Genomic DNA, 25,048 nt, shown 5'->3' with positions numbered 1-25,048 from the left:
TGTCTTTTTTGCAGATCAGAGCAGAACTCATATTGTGGAATCATTTTGCCAAACACGTGGACTTTTTATCTGTCCTGAGGGTGACACTGTTGCATGGCCTTTCAGTTCCAGTAAGGGATCTGGAGGGTGAACCTCCTTACCCTGCTTCTTCTGAAATAAAAGGTCCTGACGCAGCCACAACAGGGCTATAGTTTTCTGAGAAAATCATTATTTGGAGTGGAAGCACAAGTACATCACATCTTGAGGAATATTGAAAAGGCTGAATCACATCAAAGGCAACATGACAGGCCCAACGCATTTCCACTATGGTTCCAGCAAGGCAAAGTTATTTTCGTAAAAAGTTTACATTTACATTGGAAGATGTCCAGGCCAATTGTCAGGAGGATGGACGATTTATTTCCCTTTAGGGCTGACACTTTCCTAATGCAGTTTTAACTCCTGGCCCCCATGCACCTCCCCCTCTGTGACTAAGGCCTCCTGACCAGAGAGCAGAAACTGCTTTGTAGTCCATCTCCTCAGTGTTGTTTTCATCATGGAATTATCTTCTATCCATGTTGGTTTCCTTTTGTGCCAAATAGGAACGACACATTTAGGGTCTTCAGTCTCCTTTGTAAATACTTGAGGTTCGGGCTTCTGTGCAGCTTGAACTGCTTAAAAATTGACCAGAAGTGAACATCTGGTGACATACAGTGCAGAACAGTGCTGGCACCAGGCTGGTTTTGTGAGATAAAAGAAAACTGGCAATCTGAAATGAGTAAAAAATGGTAGTTTGCCATAGGGGACAGATAAATATTTCTATCATAGTACACAGCGGCTTTTGGCAAAAGATACATGAATGTAGGGCAAAGTTATTAAAAAAAAGTTCTTGCATAGTTTAAGCCCTGGATCATTTAATGCACTATTAAATATCTTATTGCGTGTATATACAATTCAGTCTTCACCTGTAAACTTTTTTAAGCATGATTTCTGGTTCTGCACAGCCTGGACTTTTTCCAAACTACAGCAGATACTGGGTTTCTCCTGCCTTATTTTCAAGAAACGCAATTTCCATAAAATAGAATATAGCCCTTAGCTTGAAAAGAGGGAAAGGAAATGATTTTAAAAAGTGCTCAGGATTCCCATGAAAACATAAATCCTCTAAAATGTTTATATCCTCTTCTAACTATTAATGGTATAAAAACAAACCCCTCTCTTGGTTAATCCAGATTGAGTTTCCTGGTACCTGCTATTAAATTGGATGCAATCCTGAATATTCAGTGGTAAAATGCTCTGACTTAGCTTTCCAGTAAACTTCAGAAATATACAAATTTGTGTGTCATGGGTTAAGGCATGATTTGATTCTGACTGTATTCACTGAATTGTTTTATCTGGAGCTTTTGAACCCAATAAGCTTGCGGTGTCATGCTGTCTGGTTAGACTTGAAAAAGATGAAAAATATATGTGAACCCTGCACTTGCTGGTGCCCAGATTTGCACATGCAGTCAGCCTTATATAAAACAGGAAGGTGAACCCCCAGTTTGGATGGGATTTGTTTCCTCATGTGAATGTTTATGGTGTTTGCTTGTTTGTTTTTATTTCATCAGCCAAATTTTGTTTCCCTTGGTGACAAATGCAAGTAGCGTGATTTAAGTTCCAACAAGATTTACCCTTTTAAATCAAAGGCATTTTGATAACGGCAACAGAATGTGGTGGAAATATTAACTGCTAATATAAACAGCGTGGTCCTGAGTCATATATCTTGTTTTACAAATGTTCATCCCCAAATCACAGGCATTTTCTATTCTGCTTGTCAGGTGAATATACATGGTAGAATTAAATGAACTTAATATTTTAAATTGAACGCTATTCCTGTAATTATGTCCCTTTTTGTCCTTTTGAATACAACACTCAAAGTCTGAATTATTTTAAAAAATTGATATCTTGCCTTTCTTCATTTCTTAGCTCACAAAAGGCTACTAAAAGTTCACTCTTTTATTTTTGGGGACATAGTACAGAGTTAATTTTGATAATTCACATAGGAAAAAAGAACATAAAGATGTGTGTTGATTCATTGCTATTACTTCCATTGAGGTGCCCCAAAAGCCACATTCCTAGAACAAGACTCCTACTAGGTCTCGTATGAGCTGGGAATATTTCCTTTGGCACCATAGATTTTTCTGAACAATCCTCAGTAAGGTAATTTCTTTTCCATATGTCTTGGTTCTCTAGCTGTAAGAAAGGAAAATGGTCCTTGCCTACCTCACGGAAGTATTGCACACCATGAGAATAAATCCATTAAAATTCATAAAGCACCAGGCACCTCGGTGCATTAAGGAGAACAAGGTGATCCTTAGCCTGAGGATTTATAGTTTTAAATATGGAAGAAAATATACTTTCATGAGCCTTGCAGTGCTTGCATCAGAAACCTTGAATATAATCAAGGCAGATTTGTACATCTGTCTCAATGTAGCAATAAAATGGCAGCTAAAGAAAGAAGCCTCTTCAGAACAGCATCTCCTGCACAGCTTCAGACTCACAGCTGCCTTCTGAATTACTTGTCCTTAGCCCAGATCCTGGCACACTGCCGATAGAGAGGGGCAAGTTATGGAAGGGGAGATTCCTGCACAGGTATGAGGGTGAACTACCAAGTTAAATGGATATCTTCCACAGACAGCAGAAGATGTATTTGGTTTAAAGCTGGATGAGATTAAAGCAAAAATTCAGACATTTAAGGCCAAAGCAGCACTAAAGATTTTAGGTATAAAGACTAATTGAATGTTGAAAACACTTCTATTATGCTGCATTCAGTGGCCTCTCTGTCCAGACTGAATCTAGGAGGAAATCAGTAGGGGCAGATTCACATCCACAGATCTTGTCCCCAGTCTCTTGGGGTTCCCTTTAGAAAGGAAGTCTTTCAAGTACTGCTGTTTAGTGTGGCAAAAAAATGGTTGACTTGTGGATACAATTTTTGAGGCATGAAATTCAGTATGTTGATGAGATAATGTATTTTCTGGTTGATGTGAGGTTTAGAGCCATTTCAGGATTATGCAGTACAGTGTCACTGTTTTGTCCTAATCAAGTCATATACACTGGAGGTTTTATTGCTGTTTTTTTTACATAACAGACAAATATACAGGGGAAGCACCATCTGCAAAATAATGCAAAATAATAATGTGATTATTGATTAATGTTGCAGGTTAGGATGACCGTGAGGTTCTGCAGTAGTTCTGGGTTTCATTTATTACTAAGTCAGCACATTCTTTAATTTCTGATTAAAACCACTTCTAAAAGCAAAATCCTCACCCAAAAATTCAATAAATCCAATTTCTAGCAACATCCTCCCTGCCAAAAATTGCAGACCTGACAATGTCATATATAACATCACAAGAAATAATAATATATTTCATCATTTCAAAGTGGCTTCAAATCTGAAACCAGTGAAGGTGAATATGTGTATCACCGTGCCAAGATTCATGCTTTTAAAATAAACCCCACAATTATGTCACATATATCATCTCTCCACTTGTACATCTAGCATTCTTCATTTGCAGAATACCAGATGTTTCCTGTGTAAACTTCTGTGCACATATGCAATTGATAAATTGAGAGGAAATTAATGAATTGAGAAGATAAGCCAATCTGGGCCGAAAAAGATGGTCTCCAGCTGTGAATGGAAGTGATTTATCATTGAGCTAAAGGATCAGCTTTTCTAGCTCGAACCAGCAGATACATCATTACATTTAATCCAGACTTCCACATAGATATTTAGGAGTTCTGCAACTGACTTCAGCAGAGCCAGGATTTCACCCATAGTGTTTGCCTAGGCTGAAAGCCCATTCCCCACAGTTGTGTTATTTATTTATTTAGTAAATGTGGTTATTTCTGTAGTGGAGGAATAAAAACCATCAGTTTGTGCACTCGGGGTAGAAAGATTGCAGCTGTAACTGCTGCTTAGCGCAGCATAAGGAGAGTGAGCTTTATTCTCTCTTTTTAAGCTTTGGTAATGAGAGCGGCTCGTTGGCCTGTCATTGTTGACATCTGCAAAAACCAGTGAAGACTTTAAGGTTTCGCAGACCAAAAGCACATGCCTGGTTGGAAACATGAATACCTGAAATATGCATGCAAACTATTACAATTTGCTCAGGTAAATGTTTGCAGGAAGTGAAATTATAGATGATATTTGCAAATGTTTAGATCAGGACATAGTATTTTAGCTTCAGTAAGGCTCAGCAGAATAAAGTGTTCCCAGATCTCACCACTAAACCTGCGGTGTACAGGGACTAGCCAGACAGAGATGAAGCAATGAGATCGTAACTCAGATCTCAGGTTCCAGTCATACAGACATTCGGTTGTTATATGCAAACATCATACTATAGAACTGAATTTAGATTTTGCATGCCCAAATTACTTTTCATCTGACTCATCTCCATGAACTAGCTTACTCTGGATCTCAAAAAGCAACTGGGCTGGTGTGAGGAAGGGGATGGGAACCTATGGCAAGGGAGACCCTTTCCAGAGAGCTGTAAGGTCAGTTTGGATGTAACATTGTACCATATGTCTCCCTACACCTTTACTTGTCTAAGACTGAGGTCTTAGAAACAGCTCAGCATGCCAGAAAGGGTTTCCAAACACTGCCACTATGAAGATAATAATTAAGATTACAGTTTTCTTAAATTCCCTTTTACTTCATATGCTACTCTGTTGTACTAAGCGATTCAGAGCTCCAGTAACTTGCTCAGTTCCTTCCTCTTGGTGTAGGAATTACAGTCCTTTATGGAGCAGAAACGGAAATACGTGACTTAACATTATGTCACAAACACACATGCGTGAATTCCACTGCACATACATCACGGCAAAGTCACTGGGGAGATACAGATGCCATGAAGTGGGCATCTTCCCATTGCAGATGAAGATGGTGGTTTTGTGGAAAGCTACAAAAGACAGTGCGCTCAGCTGCTACTCCATGACTAATATAATTTGGCCCATTCTCAGTAAGACATTGATACAACAGAAAAACATGCGCGTTTCAGATGGCCTGGCTAAGTGCAACTTGGAGGAGAAAAAAAAGATTTTTACAAGCTTTTCATCCCAGTTCCTTCTGCTTTGAGGTCCCAGTAACTCTAATTAAAGTACTTTGTGTGCTGACGCCCTGTCAGGGTCAGGAATTTGGGTTTTTGAAAGACAAACTGTGCAACCTTTTTTAATTTTAATACGTCAAACTCCAAAGAGAACTCTTCGTGTTTTAGATACACACTGAGCCTAGACACCCCTGCCCAATATGGTATGAGATCACTGGCTTGAGAAACTACCAACCAAAGGCAAAACTTGGTTTTCTGCATGAGCAAAATAAATCTGAGGCACATACTATGTTCAGTCAGGAAACTAATCCCACTAGCACCTGAAATGTTGAGACAAAGAGGGATCATTCAGGCAACGCTATAAAAATGCCATCAGTGCTCTACTGCTGATCTGAAAGAACAACACTCCCTTCTGCCAAACAAAGTAAAGCAACCAAGAAAAAGCCACAAAGCAGAACAAAGAATGTAATAAAAAGGAATAAAAAGATCACAACAGTGGCCTTTGGAATTGTGTCATTCATCTGAGAGCTGCTATGAGCAGTTGTAAGAAAACTTTTAAGAATTATTTCCTGAAAAATGTAGATTTCAGCTCTTATACTTAAGGTTTTGCCTATTACAACTGTCTGCCCTTATTTAAATTAACATTACATTTTAATATTGTCTTGGCCCTAATAATAGATTTTATGATGAGCTCCATAGGCTACATGTGATTCTGAGGGGGTAAAAAAACCCCTACCCCTATGTTGTTAGTACTTCTGACACATTTGGTGGCCATTCATTTACATTTTGCTAGGAACAGCCAATATAAACATCTGATAACTTGAAAATCATCTGAAACTTTCTTGATCCTTTTTCTTGACTTAAACAAAATGTTCATCCTTAGGTTCAGAACTTATCCTCAGGCCACAGTTCCTCAGGCAGTTATGTACAAAATGTTACCTCCAGAAAGCAAAAAGAATGAATGTGGTTACCGGATTAAGTCAAGCAGTGCATCTGCAGAGCTCATGATGGGCTTTCCGCCCTCTTCAGTGCTCTCCTTCTGTGCCGCTCCACCAGGATGGATAATGGAAACCATAATTATTCCCACAATCACAGCCACAAATGTTGTCCACAGGTAGTAAGTGACGGTTATGATACCTAATCGACTGGAAGTCTTGGCATCCAGGGCTGCTAGCCCAGACATTAAGCTGTGGAAAGAAAACAAAACACATATGGTATCTTTCACATAGCATTAATGCAGCTGAAAACCTAATTTCCTAATTATTGCAGTTTACCTGCTTCTCTCAGGATTGCCTGCATATCAGTGTTTTTAAAAGCTTGCCAGTAACACTAAAGCTGTAGCCTGTGTGTCTGAAGGGATGTTTCCCAATTGCCACGTGAGATCCCGGTTACTTGAAGGAACTTGCAAGCTCAGGCTGCACACATGGGGACTGAATCCTATTGAATGTTCTCTGGAGCTCAAGGGGTAGTTTTACATAATCTACATGTGTGATGGCTCAGTTCACAGGAGCAATGGCAATAATCAGTCATAGAAACTTAGGTAGGAAACTCTACACATAATTTTACAGAATCATAGAACAATTCAGGTCGGAAGGGACCTCTGAAGGAACTCTGGTCAAGCCCCTTACCCCTTCCTGTGTGAAGCCAGACCACGACTTCAAAATGAAAAACACTAAGGGGCAGTTTTGTCATATAGTCCATTTTTTACCTAAAAGAATAACTGTTTTTCTTTCTAAACCAACAGAAAGCACAATGTATTTTTGCTTTACCAGGGGGCACACTGGGGAGTGGACTGTGATTCAGTGTGCCTCCAGTTGAAATGGAGGCAGAGTATGGGGTGCAGAGGAAACTCCTTCATGGGCAGGTGTGGCTGCACAGTGGCGAGCAAAGAAAATGCTATGGTCGCTTCACCCTTTTCTTTCCCCTTCAGATCCCTGCCCACCACTGCCAGAGGATGACCAGTAGTCATCCTCTTGCTTGTATAGCTTGCCTCTGCCAAGCCATAGAACTCTCTGCCAAGTGCTTTAGCTCCCACTGACCCTCTTTTATAGGCAAATTAGACAGGGCACTGTTTGATCCCTGAGCTTGCTCCAGGCTGCTCGGACATAGACTCTGACGCTGTTTGCAAGTGGCCCAAGGCTGAAATTTGAGTTTCCAGTGACACCAGTGTTGCCTGGGGCTTCTGGCTTGTATCAGGAATAGTGTGGCCAGCAGGACTGGGGAAGTGATTGTCCCCCTGTACTTGGCATTGGTGAGGCTGCACCTCGAGTACTGTGTTCAGTTTTGGGCCCCTCACTACAAGAAGGACATTGAGGTGCTGGAGCACATCCAAAGAAGGGCAATGAAGCTGGTGAAGGGTCTGGAGCACGTGTCTTACGAGGAGCGGCTGGGGGAACTGGGGTTGTTTAGCCTGGAGAAAAGGAGGCTGAGGGGAGACCTTATCGCTCTCTACAACTACCTGAAAGGAGGTTGTAGGGAGGTGGGGGTCGGTCTCTTCTGCCAAGTAACAAGTGATAGGACAAGAGGAAATGGCCTCAAGTTGCGCCAGGGGAGGTTTAGGCTGGATACTAGGAAAAATTTCTTCACTGAAAGGGTTGTCAAGCATTGAAACAGGCTGCCCAGGGAAGTGGTTGAGTCTCCATCCCTGGAGGTATTTAAAAGATGTGTAGATGTGGTGCTTAGGGACATGGTTTAGTGGTGGACTTGGCAGTGCTAGGTTAATGGCTGGACTTGATGATCTTAAAGGTCCTTTCCAACCTAAACAATTCTATGATTCTACAAATAATTCTCTGTAAACTCTTCAAAGCATACATCTCAGGAAAACTGCAGGTGAAATAAAATACTATATTTACTATTTGGTGTGCCCCACTGTCTAGCTTTCTCATCACAACAGAACTGTTTATCAGGCCTTTCCTCATAAATACTCTTTTACTAAGCTGCACCTCCTTGAATAAGATCTCTTTGACCTCACTCTGCTGAGTGAGGTTGTCTAGAGCCAATGCTAAAGTGCAGCTTAACTTTTATAGCAGATTTAATGAAATCAAATGGGTGGGATTTAGTGCTCAGGTTCCTCCTATCCACTAGATTAATTAAGAAAATGTATTGCTTTTCTGCATTGCCGATCTCTCATCTAGCATGGGTTTTGTTAACACTATACGAGCAAGGGGAAACATTGGTTGCACTGTAGTATGGATCACTTAGAAAATGAGCATCTCGATAACTCTCACTCTTGTAACCATTATTCTTCCCTCTCTTTTATCATTGCCTTTGATAAAAATTCCACCTTTCTGTGTGTCTGTAAAGCACTGTGTACAAACACAGCACTACATATTAAAAAAAAAACAGTAGCAGCAATGATACTTAGTTCCTTGGCATTTCCCTTGGATGGGTCCATACGGAAGAGTGAATATTCTAAAACATTTTTTTATGACAAAACAGTTAAGTTAAATACATTTAGCTCAAATTAATGTGTTAGTTTTCTGTAAAACAATCTCTATGTTGGTATTAGATTTCTAGGACTGAACTCTTCTTGTAGGCTGAGGTTTCACAGGCCATTGAGCCAGTTCAACAGCTCGTTGATGCCCAAAGGAGATGATACCTATATTGTACTGGACTGCAGCACTGTTCCACCCTCCACCCTAACCTTCCCAGAAAAAAAAAGGAAAATGAAAATCAGGTTGATTTTTAACTAGCTGGATGTTTTTAATGGTAAACATTTTCAGTGTTCTTTATAGACACATTATGCAGGGAAAGAGACACCAGTGGTATGAAGGCCTGACCGTTGACCAGCAGATCTGTAACTTGTAGGTAGGACACCACACAGAGTGATTACTTGGAGAGGGCACTACCGAGGAGACAGACAGTACACTTCTCTTCCTGGTACTGCCCTGAAGCCCCTGTCAGTGTGGTAAAGCCACACTGTTTCTGTTGTCCTTGATGCCACTGCATTGTGTTTGTTCTACAGAACAACGGGGAGATGAACCCTGCACATAGCGCTTGAACTGTCTTGATTGTTCACCTGTGAAGTATGTCCAGAAGTTTTAGGGACAAAAATCCTCATTAAATACATCCAGTGGTTCATGTGCCTTTGGGGGTGCTACCTCAGCCTCAAGACGTTGAGCCGTAAGGATCCGGGGGGACGTTGTGCAGCTAGAATCTAATCATACATTGGCTCTTAGGTGACAAATCCTGAGGGGGCTAATAATGAGATTGCTCTGTCTTGGGGATATTCATTAACAAGATCATCATCTGTAATGAGATTATCCTGTCACCAGATAAAGTCATGCTCAGTTCATGCTGTGATGAGAAAGTCCTCAAAAGTAATTAACTATGGAGGTGCAACAGGGGTAACTGCGGTGTGACAGAGGCATGAACAAAGGTCTGGGTTCAGACAAAGCCCTATGCTTTTTGTGGCCTGCAATGCTCAGTTTTAAGAAGGGACTGGTGGAAGCAGTTCTCCAAAGGCTGTGGAGTAACACTGCTCATGTCATTTTAAGCAATTGCTCAGAATCATTTTCAGAAAGAAATGCCTGTAAGTAGTATGAGACAGTAATCACTCATTAACTGTTTTTCATTTGGCCTCATACCTTTGATGTCAGAGGGAACAGGACAGAAGACATAAAGATTAAGAGACATACTGATTATAACAGTTAATGTATGAAGAAAGTAATACACAGTTACATCATAGGAGTTCCTCACCGTTGATCTCTATAGCTCTAACATTCACATAACGTAGCCAAAGAATGACAAGAGAAAGTACTTTTCTTATTTCCTAGGGAATAAGGAAGTCAGGACGAATAAGCTTCCAGATGGTTTAACTTAAGATCATTGTATCATATTCAGGTTTTCCCTCTAAATCTAATTTTTGTCAGACACTCTTGGCTATATAAAAACTTCCCCAACAGTTTCCTCAGCTGCTTCTAAGACTGAGCAAAGACATTCCTATGCCATCCACTACTAGACTCTCATGAAACACAATGGAATGAAAAACAGCGTACTTTTAATTCTTGTCAAGCCTCAGAATCTGGTTAGGCTTGGAATAACAAGACAGATATTTGACTCATAGATTAAAATCATTTGACTTACTATGTAGCTAAGTAGCTGCCACATGTATGGTTCATGCGTAGCTTCCATAACATGTTTTAATGATTGCCAAATGGACAAAACAGGATTAAGACAATGAAAAACAATCTGCAGCTTTTCTGAATAATTACAGTACATCTCACTCATTTAATCAGTCTTGCAAAAAAATTCCCAGTGTAGAAGTGTAGAAATTCATGTTCAGGGACCATTTCTTAGTTTGTATAGAAAAAAAATTATGTCAAGCCTAAGAATTCTAAAATATGTGTTAATGATTTTTGGATGAGATATTAAATCTTATAGTGCAGGATTTCAGTGAAATCTCTGATTACTATGATTTAAGAGGTTTCTTACACCTTGCTTTGAAACATCTGGTACTGGATATAATAACAGACACCATAATAAACTAAGTAGCCCCATGACCTCTTTATCTCCTGCATAGATTGTTCCAATTACATGTAAAAGTGATCTTCCTGTGGCTTTTCTTTCTGCTGTCTACAATAGTCTCGTTCATTTTTTTAATTCTATCTTGTTTATCCAACAAATCTTGGGTGAAATTGTATATTCTCAGAGACTACACATGATATATCTGTGCAAGTATCTGTCCTACAGTCCTTGTATGTCTGTGGCTTTCAAGCTTCTTCAAAGTTGTATTTTGATAATCTGAAGATCTCTATACAATGCAAACCTGATGCTCCACAATATTTTTAGGTTTACAATCTTTCTAAGGTTTATGGTTTTATTCTTAACAATTAAAAGATATTTGGCTTTTTTATTGGGACTTAGGTAATTCTAAATCTACTCTGCTTTGTTTTCTGGGAAATAAGTTGTTCTGATGCAGCCAAATCTGTCTTGTCTCTTCTCTCAACCATCTAGCCACATTTTTATTGGAGAAAGTAAGTCAGAAAGCCAGTACACCAAATAGCAGCATTTTGATCAAAAGCTGGATATGGCCAATAATTCAAAAAAGTTTATTTACTTGCAGTATTCTAGTGGGACAGATATTTAAGACAAATCTCACTAAGACTTCAATTGTTTCATTGCTGATTGTTAGTAAAAAAAAATCTAGCTCAATTATTTTATCTAGGATGGCTTGATTAAAGTTTGTTTACTTTTTTTGGACAGCCTTTGAAAGGTTACAATAAATTATTTCTTTATGGGGTCCTTGTTGAGAGAGGAAGGTGAAGACAGAAGCCAGGATTAGTGGAAGATCTAATGAAACCTAGATTAAGCTTTTAAGGGGAAACTAGAAGGGAAAAGGAAGGGAAGAGAAGACCTCAAAAACTCCAGGAATTATTATTATATGTGACTCATTAAAAATGTAAAGTCAGTTACTAGGTTGTTTAAAATATTGATAATAGTACAAACCAATGAAACTACTAAGTGATAAGTTTCATGTCTGCTTTGAGAAAAATCTGCGTAAAAACCCCAACGCTACTAGAGCAATTTTGACATAATGAGGAAGGGAATTCTTTCAATATCTTGGAAATCTAATTAGTCCCATGCAAACAAGTAGCTAAACCCTTATGAGCACGTCTAGGCTTGTTCTGGCTGTCACTGATAAGCATCAGAGTACTTATGAAGTATTTTATTTACAAATAAAAATAGAACTTTCTATCTTGTCTGCAATTCTCTAGTTTTTTCTGTTGCTCTCTGATAAAAAGCACATTTTCTGACCTGTCTCAAGATCAAAACCTATATCCCCAGAAAGGGAAAATACAAGAAGCTGCTTTTAAGACCCCATTCTGCATGTTTATTTTGTCTTCCTCTCCACCAGAAGCCATCTGGATGTTGCTTTGAAATAGATGGATTATGGATAAAGTTATCAGAAGGGATTAGTGTGATTAGAAAGACATTAATCCTGTCAAGAAGTAATGGTCAAGTATTAACCACCAACAGTTGTTCCTAGAATCATGTTTGTTTTCATTCATCCCGTACCCTCCCTCGCATTCTCATTTTGTAATTGCATGTTGTAGAAAAGACCTTCCTAAGCAAGTTCTTCCAGTGAGGCTGGGAAGCTCCTCTAACAGCCACATTAGAGATGATTACATTACAGTTGAGCATCATGAAAGGGAAGTGCTGGCTTCACTAAAGCTGCTTGATCATGCAGGCAGGCTGTCGCTTACCTTTTTGTCAAGGTCAGTGCCTTCAAGTTTCAGCATGGTAATAATCTCCATTTCCATAGCACAAGCCATTTAATCATCTTAAAATGCTTTACTAATATAACCTACTATCACACAGGAAGGCAAGATCTCCATTTTATAAATAAGGAAACAGAGAAATTAAGGCACTTTATTTAAAGACACACAATTTGCAGTGAACAAAGATATGCCTGAAGTGATCTCCGTATTGCACAGACTTTTCCTCATCTGTGCCCAGCTATCTGTGCTTTCATGACGGGCTGCTTCACTTCCATGGAGGTACCATTTATGGAGGAACAGTTCGCAACAAAGAAAATAAGACCCGTTACAGTGATGAGGGAAAGAGATAAGAAACTATCTCTGGCTCTTTCTATAGTTTGATGCTTGATTTTGCTCTTAGTCTCTAGTGTAGTTAAAATTATTTCAGCAGTGAGAAAGAGGGATCATAATGACTTTTTCTTTCTGGGATATTCTTTTGCTTTCTTCTACCATGACAGAATATCTACAGAGCAACACACTGCCATGGCTGCGATAGAGAAGCCTGCTGCTCTCATTACATGCCAGAGTGACAGTGGTACTGGTGGGAGGACCGTAGCCCATCCCTGTCTCTGCTTCACCCTACATGGTCTGCCCTTACTTACAGTGATATGTTATAGTTTAGTTTTTTCATCTCCAGATGTTGTATCACACTGCACAGGAAAAAACGCCTCCTGCCCAGACATGTGCAAACAGCTAGTTAGCACATCTGTTGGTCCATACCTGTATACATATTACAGACAATCAAGTGGCATCTTGATTGGAAGCTGGTGCCATCCTACACCTCCAGTCCCATTCACCCACTTTTGAGTGATGCCAGGACCTCTCATGTGGCATGACACCATTTGTCTAAGTACACAGGAAGAAAAAATCCTGCAATAATCCATGTTTGCACCCTGAACTAAGCTGGATCAGGTACATGTGGTACACTTGTAGGACAGCCCATTTGTACAGATGAACACTCTTCCTGTGTATGTTTGTGTACAGTCCAGACAGGTAATAAAATGACACCTAGGCTCTCTGTGAATTTTACTCAGAGTCAATAGTTTTGCAGACTACCAGCGTACTAACAGGCTTCGGCTGATGTGAACACAACTAAGGAACTATCACGGTCGCTGGTAGTCAGTGGAATGATCCCCAATGTCATGTATTATTAAAAGATTCATAGTATTACAGCATGATTTTCAAAGGAGATGAGAAACCTAGAATCCTCCTGAAAGTCCAGAGGGCTACTAAGGTTCATTTACTTTGAAAATCAAGTAATAGGAAACAGCATTTTTAAAGTTTAGATATCTTGATATAAATGAAAATAGTGTCTATGCTCAAAAAAAAACAAATACAAAAAGTGGAAGCTATTTTACAAATAGGACCATTGCAGCAGTTTCTGTGTGGTTAGATTATCAGCCGTAAATAGCACTTGAAATGTGAACTAATCTTTCAGAGAGCCTCAGTATATAGCTATTTTACTAAACACAGTGGAAGCTCAAACGTGTCAGGCATGATGGAGAGTCTGGCTCTTGATCTTCAGACAACAGCAAATGAACAATATGTTAGAAGATCTCACTGTCTGCAATACACTATTTGCAGTGATTGTGTTTAATTTTACAGATAGGCTGCTGGAAAAGAAACCAAATCTACATTTCTAGTACATCATAACATGCAGCTTTTTGAGATTCTGTTTTTCAAATAATGCTTTATAAAATAGTAAGAGTTTTATTTTTTACCCAAAATGTTGAGATCTCCTTTTCCTTATTATCATGGAATCATAGAATAGTTTAGGTTGGAAAAGACCTTTAAGATCATCAAGTCCAACCATTAACCTAACACTGCCAAGTCCATCACTAAACCATGTCCCTAAGCACCACATCTACACGCCTTTTCAATACCTCCAGGGATGGGGACTCAACCACTTCCCTGGGCAGCCTGTTCCAATGCTTGACAACCCTTTCAGTGAAGAAATTTTTCCTAGTATCCAGCCTAAACCTCCCCTGGCGCAACCTGAGGTCGTTTCATCTTGTCCTATTGCTTGTTACTTGGCAGAAGAGACTGAAGTTAGTTATCTAACACTTGTAACTGTTCATGATAAACTGACATACATAGCAAAAATCCTGTCAGGAATTCACATCATGCATTTTATTTTCTTAGTGTGCAATAGGAAATCTGTTTTTATGGACCAATGCAAACAAGGCAGGACTTTGTACAGCACACAGTGAAGGTCAATGTCCAATGGCTATTTCATCACCGCTTCCTCCCAAATAGCCCAATATGTGAGGCTACCACGACACATCTGTGAATGCTGGAAAGCATGAACAGCAACCTTTGATCGCTGACTGATAAAGGAGATCTGAGACATTGTGTATAGCTCACACAGAATTCAGGCTGGCTTGTTGACTTTAGCTGTTCTGATAAAAAAAAAGTATTTCCTAAATTCAAGGGTCAGGATGCAAACAAAACCAAATTATCTATTAAATATGGATGTGCAGCTTCACATCTGTGGAAAGAGCCAAGAATTTTAATAATACTTGATTTTCTGTTCTGTCAGTTCTTTCAAGTGTTTTTAGGTTAAGAAAAGGGCAAAAGGGTTTGAAACACAAATTTGGATTATAAACAAATGTCAGATTTATTCAACTGTTCATAGTTCACACACGTTTCAATTCTAAGGAAAGAGAGGGAATCCAGCCAGCCTCTCAAGCTTCACATGACATTGCCATTTCTTTTGCAAGACACTAAGTACTTTAGAGCTCTTAGAGGACTACAGAAAAAATTCTGTCAGGTCACAAACTGCTCATACCCCATTTGTAATCACTTCAGCACTTTCCACACCCATTCATTTTGTGACCATAGATATCTGTTGCATGTCACTAGATCCTTACTGATACTGCCTAAATAATTTGTACTGAGTTCGTCTAATTTTGTCATTACAACATGTATAACTCTGCAACATGTCATTTTTCACCAAAACAGTTTGGACCTCTAGGTTGCACAAGCAAAAGAGAACACTAGAAGACAGTATGGGGTCTGACCATTAGACTCTTTATTCCTAAACACAGCTAAGAACATCGATAATGTTACAGGTTATGATGTAGTGAAACTTCTGAAGACATCTGAGGCACAGAGGAGGGATTCTTAATAAGGTTTCCTAAGAAGGTAGAATGGAATTTTCCTCTACAAGCTCAGGCAATCTCAAAGCATCCTTTGGAGAACTTTTGGGGTAATCTGACATCAGTTCTGCAATATGATAGCAATATGGATAGTTTAAAGAAATATAATGGTGTCGAGTGAGATTGCTCTCTGACCAGTTCTTCTTACCCTTGGGTAATCCTTCCCTTTCAGTTTCATCCAAGTACGTTTTTGCTTTTCCCTCTGAAAGTAAATATATTTATTCCCTCTAGTCATCTCCTTAAAACTCACATCTCTAGACTGACTTTCTTCACAATAAAGACTGTAGATCGCTTATCCTAGGAAAGGGCTAACAGCTTGTTCTCACTGGGGTGAAATGTATTTTTATTATTATTTACATTACAGCGATACACATGACAGGTAGCTCAGAAATGGGACATTATACACACTTTACGTTATCATTCAGGTACCCCACAGATTTTCCCATACTAACCCAGCAGAAGGTTTACCCTCTTCTGTTGGGGAAGGCCTGTTCCTGAGTGTCAATATTTTTCTATTGGCAAGGTGACACAGGTGAGATAGAGGGAAAAGTCCAGAGTCTAATAAAGTGAAGAAAAAGCCCTGTGTTTCCAAGAGCAATTTAATTCTATGGGAAAATACAGCTGCTTTGGTACATTATAAAACATTGTTCTGAGCAGGCTCCTCAGAGAGCTGTAGGCAGCATTTTGCAGCTGCTCCTCAACACCTCACTAGATAATACAGTACATAAATTTGATTGCGCTTGATTATGTCCCCGATTGACAGCTGCACGAGCATAAGAACAGAGCAACTGGTATTTAGGAAAGAATGACCAGAGGGAATAGTTTAACTCATACATAGCAGAAAAGACCAAGCCAGAACTGACCAGAAGCTTATTTTATCTGTCCTTTCCCATTCAATCTTCAGTTAAATTACGTGAATTTGTCAGGACAACATAGAAAGTATCTCTCAGTGCCAGGAAGGGATTAGAAGAAATAGTACTGCACATATTGTCATTCACATAAACCAGTACTATTGAGTGAATTAATTTTGGTTGTCCTCTTGGTTTAAATTTAATGATAAATAAGAAAAACGATAGATTTCATAGCCTTTTAGAGATCTGCACTTTCCTTCTGAATAGACATTACATTGACCATATCAGTCACTGATTTATAATCATGGTAGAAGATTCAGATTGCGAATGTCAGTATTGGCCTCTGAGTGTTTGGGTCAAATTTTTCATCCCTAACAAATTGTAAGCTTAAGTAGCAAACCAGACAAATAATCTCCAGTCTGTGGTCTGTTACCAGTTTCATCTACAGCTGACAGCAAGCAAAACAGTGCACACAATTTACCCAAGCTAACGGTCTGTCTCACAGCATGTTTTTAACCAAACTCTAAACTCCCAAGGAATATACTGTTGCTGTGAAGTTACTTAGGGTACGTCTGCACAGCAACTGCAGACAGACATGAACTTGCTCTGCCTTTGCTCTGAGCTGCCAAGGCTGGTCCGGAAGCCATATAGCCACATTAGTCCTTCACATACGAGCTTGGGCGCAAAGCCACGCTAATGCGGCTATACGGCTTCTGGCATGGATCTGGCACCGCTCTGCCCAGTTTGGCTCGTGGGCTAAGTGAGTTCACATCTGCTTGCACCCAGAGCATCTCCACACCCTCTTGCAGAGTTTATACAGCTGTCAACTCTTCAAATGTAACTAATGAGTCCTGAGAGGCAAAATTTGGTATGGCACAGTACAGCTGAACAATGACAGAATTCCATTAAAACAGAACGAGCAACATTTTTCATTAGTGGGATGTTAAAATGCCAATGCATTCCCCAAATCAGAGAACTGTGAAAAAAACTGATATGGGGAAAAGGGTACTATAATGGAGTAGGTTCTAATTAAATACTAGGCTTTAACAGCATGAGTAAGAATGACCCACTCAGGAATCTGAGCAGAAGGATAAGGGATTACCAGAACTGATGGCATTATGGACAGGAATCCCCTTAAAGAAAGACAGTTCTATATTTAGCATATCGTATTTAATTCAGCAACAAAACCCCAATAGTAACAAATATTTATTACTACCCCCAAATGAGTCTTCAAATAAATATAAAATTTTATTAGCACACACTTGCTTGTATCAGGCACAACATACTTAGCGGAACGAGCTTTATAATTTTAAAAAATACAGGTCAAATCAGTTATTTAGATTTGACTATAAAGGGAACAACCTTTCTTTAACAGATTCTGCACACGGAAAAGGATCAAATCTCTGCTAAATATTTCTTAATTCTCTAGAAAACAGTGGTAAAGACATTAACAAAATGTAATAATTATCCTAAGCTTAAACAAAACAAACTGCTTTTTCTAAAAGAAATATTCACTGGGGTTACAAGCCTGTTAGGCAGCTGAACAGTTCCATTCTGCCCTGACAACTGTTTCCCAATAGTAGTCTCAGTGCTTACTGCTAATCATAGTCTTAGAAAACTGGGCCCTATATCTATTACCAGATAAAAGCTTAATCGTATAAACAAGGAGGGCGTTGAAATAAAGGATGCAATATTCTATTAGATATACAGGTAGACATATAAGACAAAGAGAACTCAATAGGTTCAGCTGGTGTAAACCTGTGTAACTCCAGCTTTAGCCTGCTTTTCTGAAGAAGCAAGGCTTATGCAGTCAAACTCTGTGTGTGTGAGAGCCCTTACTAATAACATTTTAATTCATTTTTCTCTCAAATTATGCAGATGGAATGGAAGGCTCCAAAAGAGAGAATTAGGTTCCTGTAAGATCTGTGAAACTATATGGCTGAATATAGGAAAGAAATAAACTGTGCGCTTCTAGTATTATCTTGAAATAAGAACCAGGGGCTGCAAGCCCTGCCTCTTCTCCAACCTGCCTTACAGATCTGCAGCACACACGTTTTGCAGTTAGTCTCTGAAGACGCGGAGGTCTGGCGCACGTGGCAGTTCTGCCTGCCCAGAGCTCTGCTGCGTGCCGGGAGCCAGACCTCCTCTCCCCTGTGGGCTCGCTGGCACCTCCACATTTTGAACAGAGAGCTGAATTTCCTTCGTGGGGTAAATGCCACAGTGTAAGCTCTCTGCCTACTGGAAGAAATCCATGCCAAAAAGAACCATTATAATGCTTCAGCATTATATAATTACAATGCCTCAGCAGTGGTAAATTTTTCAGTCAGAGCTTGCAGCTTCTTCAAAACCTCAGTCACAACAAGATAGGAAGTTGTAACAGATCAGGTTTCAGTAACGGCCTCCCCAAAAAACTTAAGTCAGTGCAGTTACGCTTGCTGAAAATCAAGTTTCTGGCCCACTGGAAGTTGATCAGTACAAAACTGGTAACCCAAGATGAAGATGATGGGGCAGGGAACGGGCACAAGGACAAAGATGCTCCGAAGGGAGGTGACAGCGCGTGAGTTATGGCACAGTACCTGCCAGCACGGCTGGCCTGCGCTCGAGCCAGCACCCGTGCCCGGCACTGCTGGCACAGAGAGGATTTGGTCAGAGGGTTTCTATTATCTTTAGCAAATGTGAGAAGATATTAATGCGAAAGCTGAGTGTTTGTTCCTCTCCCAGTTTTTTTGCTTTGTGCCCAGCACAAAGACATTGACATCAGATTTGATTATTTCAAGGATTTAAGAAGTTGAGAAACTAAAGTGATGCACGGGTATCTCTGCCAATTGACTGGGGGAGGGAGAGGGGGCGGGAAGAGCTTATAATTAACCATACTGAGAAAGAGTAGACATTTTCTGGGTAGGCGGCACTATTAGGACACGCCTGGGATGAACGGCCTCCCAGGCGCACAGGTCCTCCCTGCTCTGGAGGGACCAACACCCGTAGCGACTCCTGGTTCCTCCGTCTTCCAGGCAGAGCCACCTCCCGGCTAGAGGGGGTAACGCAGACTGAGCCTCCGCACCCCGGCAAGTGCAGGGGATGGAAGGAAAGATGGTTTAACAAACTTGAGCACCTTGGGCCAGCTGATCAGCAGATGCCTGTCTGAAGACCTGGACCCGTGGTTTTTTAAACATAGGTGAGGAGTCAGGGCAGGATGCACTGGGATTCACCTCTGTCACTGCCGCGTATGTGTGCCTGTTTGAAAACCTGAGATATGTGCTGAAACCTTTTGCATAAAAGGGAGAAAATATATTATTTGCATTGCATTTGTCATGTAAGGATCTCTCTGTATATGTGTCTATATATATACATACATATATATATATATATATACACACACACATAAGGGGCATATAAGGATCTCTCTGTCCCAAAGAGAACCAGGGAACTTCAGATCTCCTGCAGTCAATCTTTCAGGCTTGTTGAGAAGATCCCCTTGTCCAAATGCAGTAAGAGCTCAGGTAGAGTGGAAGTGTGTAACTACGAATTCAGATTTGGCTCCTGTTCTCTCTGAGCTCTCTTAATATTCCCATTCCCAGGTTTAAAAGCAGTATCCTATGTTTATACATATAATAAGTACTGTACATTTCGTAACTGCAGGGTCTAAAATTTCATCTTGTAACATTCCCCTACTGACTATTCCTAGGGCTGACAAACCATCAGACTATTTGTTATCACTTCTTTCTTTATGTTGCTAATAGAAGCAGCATCCTTTTTTATGTGGGTACCTGTTCTCATCACTGAGAAGAGCAAACTCTATACACAAGACACTTAGTGGATACTAATAGGTATGAACAGGGCTAAACCTCAGGCAGAGTATGGGGGAAATCAATATATACTTCTTTTAGAGTCATTGTATGATGCTATGAAGCTTGTTTATGTAACCAGATAACTGAAATAATATCAACCCCCATCCTTAATGAAGCTCCACGTCACAACAAAAACAAAAGCTCAGGAAGGGCTCAAACTGGAAAGCTAGTTTTACTGGTGGTTGCTTTTTCAAGAGTTTTCTGTCTATGGGAGAAAAAAAAAAAGTAAGACCACAGGTGATAGGAGATATCAGAAACTGGTACAGGAGATCTGGCATGCAGCACTTCCAAGTGCTGGGACAGAGTTGGGTGAGACAAGGAACTGTACACTGAAGAAACAGTCTCCTGTTGTTCAACTGATTTCTTCTGCATTCAAAGAACTTTTAAAATAAACAGAGTTCAATCAGAGATACCTGACTATATCATCAGTTTCTCCTTCCTAATGGATACAATCTGCAAAGTTCCTGTTTTAACTAACTATCAGGTCAAAAGAGGGACAGTACAAATTTTCAGCCACTTCCGTTTAAGGTTGGATTTGTGCTAGTGACCTGTAAGCGCAAGATTTTCTAGTCTATTATCAGTCTTCTGAGCCACACACTTGCCACCTTTTACTTCTGCCACAACCCTCCAAGATAACCTCTGGACTTGTACACTGTATTTTGCACTGAGTGCCTCTTTTAACTCTCCTTTCTCACCTTCTCTTTTCTTTACAAGTATTTTTTTTACTTGTTAGTTCAAGAAAAAACCTGCATTAATTTCGACTAGGAGAGTAAAATTAGAGCTTGGTGCTGTACCCCTGGCTTTTGTAAATCATAATACAGAGTAATTTAGAAGATAATTTAAATGTCATTGCTCCCACAGGACAGTCTGAGAATATTCCAAACGCACAAAGAAATTTAGTTTAAATGTGTATGCATACTGGTAAAAACAGAGAGCACTGGTTTACTCATTTTATGAAATATGTGTGGGAAGTACTGTGCTTGTTGTGGAAAAAAAAAAGGACTGTACAAGAATGTAATTGTATCTGGAGTATTTTTTGTTTGCAAAAGCCTGAAATTTCAGTATGCAATAGCAAGCAATGGTTAGTTTGTTATATAGGGAGACAGACTCACGCTGTCTTACAATGAGAGCTAATCCCTTTGAAGATCTGTAAAGTTTCTTCTCTTTCTTCCTCAGAGGATGGAGTCCATCAGTTCTAACAGTGCGGCTCAGAGATTGACTCCTGACACATCTGCAGGTAATCTAGAGCTATCATAGTCTGTGTCAGAGCAACTCTTCCCCACAGTGCTGCTTCTGCTCCTGGCATCTCTAAAAAACAAGGGGATTTAAAGAACTACACTTTTTAGGGAAGGGCATGTGACTCTGCTCCAACCCTTTTCTGTCCTTACTACGTCACTTCCTCATGTGAGATTCTTGTTGTCCTTGGAAAACTCTCCTTTCACCTCTCAAAAAAAATCTATTTTGTCTTGATGTTCTCTAGCTGCGTGGGACAGAACCAGGTATGAGTCTATGGTCATACTATGGCCAGTTCTAGGCATACAAGCACCATCAATCAGCTTCATTCTGTGAAAACCCATGAGAAGGCAGATGTAAAGATAGATGATTTAAAAATAAAATTAGTGCTGGGTTGTGTTTATTTTCAGCAACTCTCAGTGATCTGAAGCCTAGAAACTTATCTTTTTCTTACAATGGAAGACGAATTTTTGGCATATGTATTTGGTTCTAGAAGATGGCTTCAAGGAAAGGCACCAAAGAATGCAAATTTTTTTCTCAGATCGGGTTACGTGAAGTTAGCTTTGTTACTCTCCATCTCTCCTTATCTCTTCTCTCGGTGTTGGGCTGAAAGCTTTTGGCCATCCAACCGGTATTTGTGATTGTAGCCAGTTGGAAGACAAGACAAATTTAGAGGAGAGAAAAAGCTATCCCAAATTATGCTCACCCACTGCAAAGGCAGCTACCATGCACCATCCCTCAGCACCAGGATCTAGATCATTAATCCTGCCACCAATACAGTGGCACCACTAAAGGTTCTGCCTTTAATGTACTAAGAAATCACTTTCACTTCCAGCTGAGGCCAGGCATATATTATTAGTTCACTGGAGACACACTGGGTTTTTTTCCATTATTCATCATAGTACAGCACATCTCTCAAAGTACTGCAGAAGACTATAAATTAAGTGTGCTTTTTCATCTTATTTGTATGGTGTGTTATTTCAATTAGTTTCGATTTAAGGTAGGCTTTTTGATAAGGTGCGTTATTTATTCCATGTATTTAACTTCTAGTTAGCTTGAAGGAAAAAGTCCTCACATTACAAGGAAAGAAGAAAACATAAATTAAAAAAAATTCATTAGTTTTTAAGAAAATAATACCTATATAAGGTATTGCATAAATGTTCCTATTGATTAAAAAATACGTTCATAGCTCCATTATAAATATGAATGTACAGCGGTCAGTAATGGTTCTGGCACTTTGACATTAATTCAGTTAAACCCAAAATACTGGTGATGACATGACTCATTTAGGAAGCTTCAAAATCATTGGAACAATCATTCTCCTCACTTACCTTGAGACAACCAGTGGGAGAATCAACATTTTCAGCATCCTCATCAGTAACTCACCAGGAAACTGGAAATAACTAATTTCCTAGAAATACATGGAGAGATGTTTATTGTTTTGAGATAAAGACTATCTGTCTTCATGAGTCCTGCTAGAGCTGTGGATCAGACAACATGGGTAAAATCTGCAGCTTTGGTATATAAGATGGCAAAGACAGTAGGCTTTGAAAGATAATTTTAAAATGAATTAAATTACATATTGTGTTGTAATTCAACAAAACCACACTACATTGTTTGTTCCTTTACAAAGGAAGACAAAAATGAAACATGCCGTCTCTTGAGGACTACTTTTAATAGGTTGCTCTGAATAATCTCTTCATTCTGCATTTTGTGTGTTTTGCTAGATGTGTATGAAGCTACTGCTTGGACATAAAAGATGTTCAGACTGCAGTTAGCAGTAGCAGAATAAAGAATTGTTTTAGTTTAGTCACATATACTAAGTGCCATATTTTTTAATTGAGATTTATATATTGTGATCAAACAATACATTCAGCAATGCCTGTTACCCTCTCTATTCTGGCTGACTAATACAGCAGAAAGAAATGAGTACCTGTAAAGAGCTTAGTTGAAGTATGCTGGAGGAGAAATCCCCAAGTGACTTTAATAACACGGTCTATTAATGATGGGACATCTCAAATTTATTAATACAAAATACCATTGGTGTAATGTAAACATCTGTACTTCTGTACATCTAATGATGAAAAATATTCCCAGTGTTTTCTTTAGACATACATGTTCCAAAGTAATATAAAATTCAATGAATATATTGCACTACCAGTTTTTAACAGGTCTATATTAGATGCTACATTTCATCCAGCTTAAACACCCACTATTATTATCCATGCTTGCAACGTTATAATATGCTTATGCTAGACTTACTAGGTGTCTTAAAGACCAGAACCCTTTGCAAACATATTGTTCAAGAATGCGTGAAAAGACCCAGAGAACAGAGTAGATTAACAAACAAATGAAATGAAACAAATTTAACACACAGATACGTGCTTTTTATCTTCAAAAGTCCATCCTGAAGTTCCTCAAGTCGCTATGTCTTTTGTTACGTAAGTACGATATTTTCTCTGTAGTGATACACTGCCGTGCCACACGTACCTGCTGGGAGAGCCGTCTCGTCCTCAGGAAGAATCCAAGAAGACAGCCAATGGTGACCGACAACACCGAGAGAATGAGCAAACCATTTCTTTTACAAACATCCTTGATCCGAGCGAGGATTGCATCAAAAGCCACTGCCATGCTGTCCTCTCTGCTCTTTGGAGAAAAATCAGCATCCCATGGAGAGAGAATTCACTCGCTCCCCTTGTTCATGTGGACAGATCTAGCTCTGTATAGATCAGATCAAAGCACTTCCAGTTCTGCTTAGCTGACCTGCAAGGTCACCCCTCTGCCAATAGCCACCAAGCAAGCAGCTGGCATTATTGTTCCAAATTAATACCAACAATCCTATTATCGACTACACCATTAAGAGCCTGGAAGAAGATTAGGGGGCTCTGGAAAATTAGAACAGAATGCAGTAGTATTTCTAAAACAAGACTGCTGCAAAACAAAGTGACACTCCTGGGAGAAAGATGGTGTTTGAGTGCATTCCTCGTCTCCCCAGTTTGGGGTCTGGAAACCCAAACCTAGAGAAGCAACAGCGCGAGTCATGCATTCAAATGGGTAAAACTAACGTTACCGCAGCTTTTCTAAAGGGCAGAGCAGGTAACATTTTGAACTGGACTATCACAGCAGGGCAAGCTAGGTGAAACTGAACTTCATTAACTAAAGCAGGCTTGGGTTTTTTGTTTTCATGGTGGAAAAAGGCTGAATGAGTAGCATAAGAGACAGGCATTGAAGAGAAAATAGCTGTATACTGAAACACGCAAGGATGCCTTCTGGCATTTGGCATTTAATATCTTGGAAGTGAAATGATTTCACTTTTTCTCCAACCACTATGTTGATTAGAGTAGGGCCAATTTACTTTCAGAGGATTATCAGACTAAGCCACAGGGATTGCTTTCCTTTCCTTTGCCGTGTCCACATTCAATCCCAATGTTGATTTTTATGCTAGTATCTGATAAAAATACACCACCATAACTGTTCGCCATGGCATGCTTTCTTACCAAAGCATTTCTGTAGTTTCTGGGTTATTCTAAGATTATTCAGTGTTTTTATGGAAAATATTCCATACAGTACAACAAAATTGTGTGGTTACAATATTATATTTTATACTGTAATATGGTATTTGTTGTTACATGCTCACCTATG

The 25,048-nt window shown here is 39.6% G+C and overlaps 1 protein-coding gene across 1 annotated transcript in view; it reads right to left on the bottom strand.

The window, feature by feature from the left end:
- The window catches only part of SLC1A7 (solute carrier family 1 member 7), a 58,153-nt gene extending 34,116 nt beyond the window's left edge, over nucleotides 1-24,037 (bottom strand). Inside the window, exons 1-3 of the mRNA XM_009461254.2 lie at nucleotides 23,897-24,037; nucleotides 22,738-22,817; nucleotides 6,029-6,244 (exon numbers count right to left, since the gene is read on the bottom strand). Of these exons, the coding sequence (XP_009459529.1) occupies nucleotides 6,029-6,244; nucleotides 22,738-22,817; nucleotides 23,897-24,037 (437 nt within the window). The remainder of the gene's footprint in view (nucleotides 1-6,028; nucleotides 6,245-22,737; nucleotides 22,818-23,896) is intronic.
- Between the last annotated feature and the right edge of the window lie 1,011 nt (nucleotides 24,038-25,048).

Source organism: Nipponia nippon, unplaced genomic scaffold (genome assembly GCF_047370975.1).
Source record: "Nipponia nippon isolate SJK-2023a ecotype South Korea unplaced genomic scaffold, ASM4737097v1 scaffold_5, whole genome shotgun sequence".
In the NCBI taxonomy this organism is placed as follows: domain Eukaryota; kingdom Metazoa; phylum Chordata; class Aves; order Pelecaniformes; family Threskiornithidae; genus Nipponia; species Nipponia nippon.
This window is presented reverse-complemented; position numbering and strand designations above follow the sequence as displayed.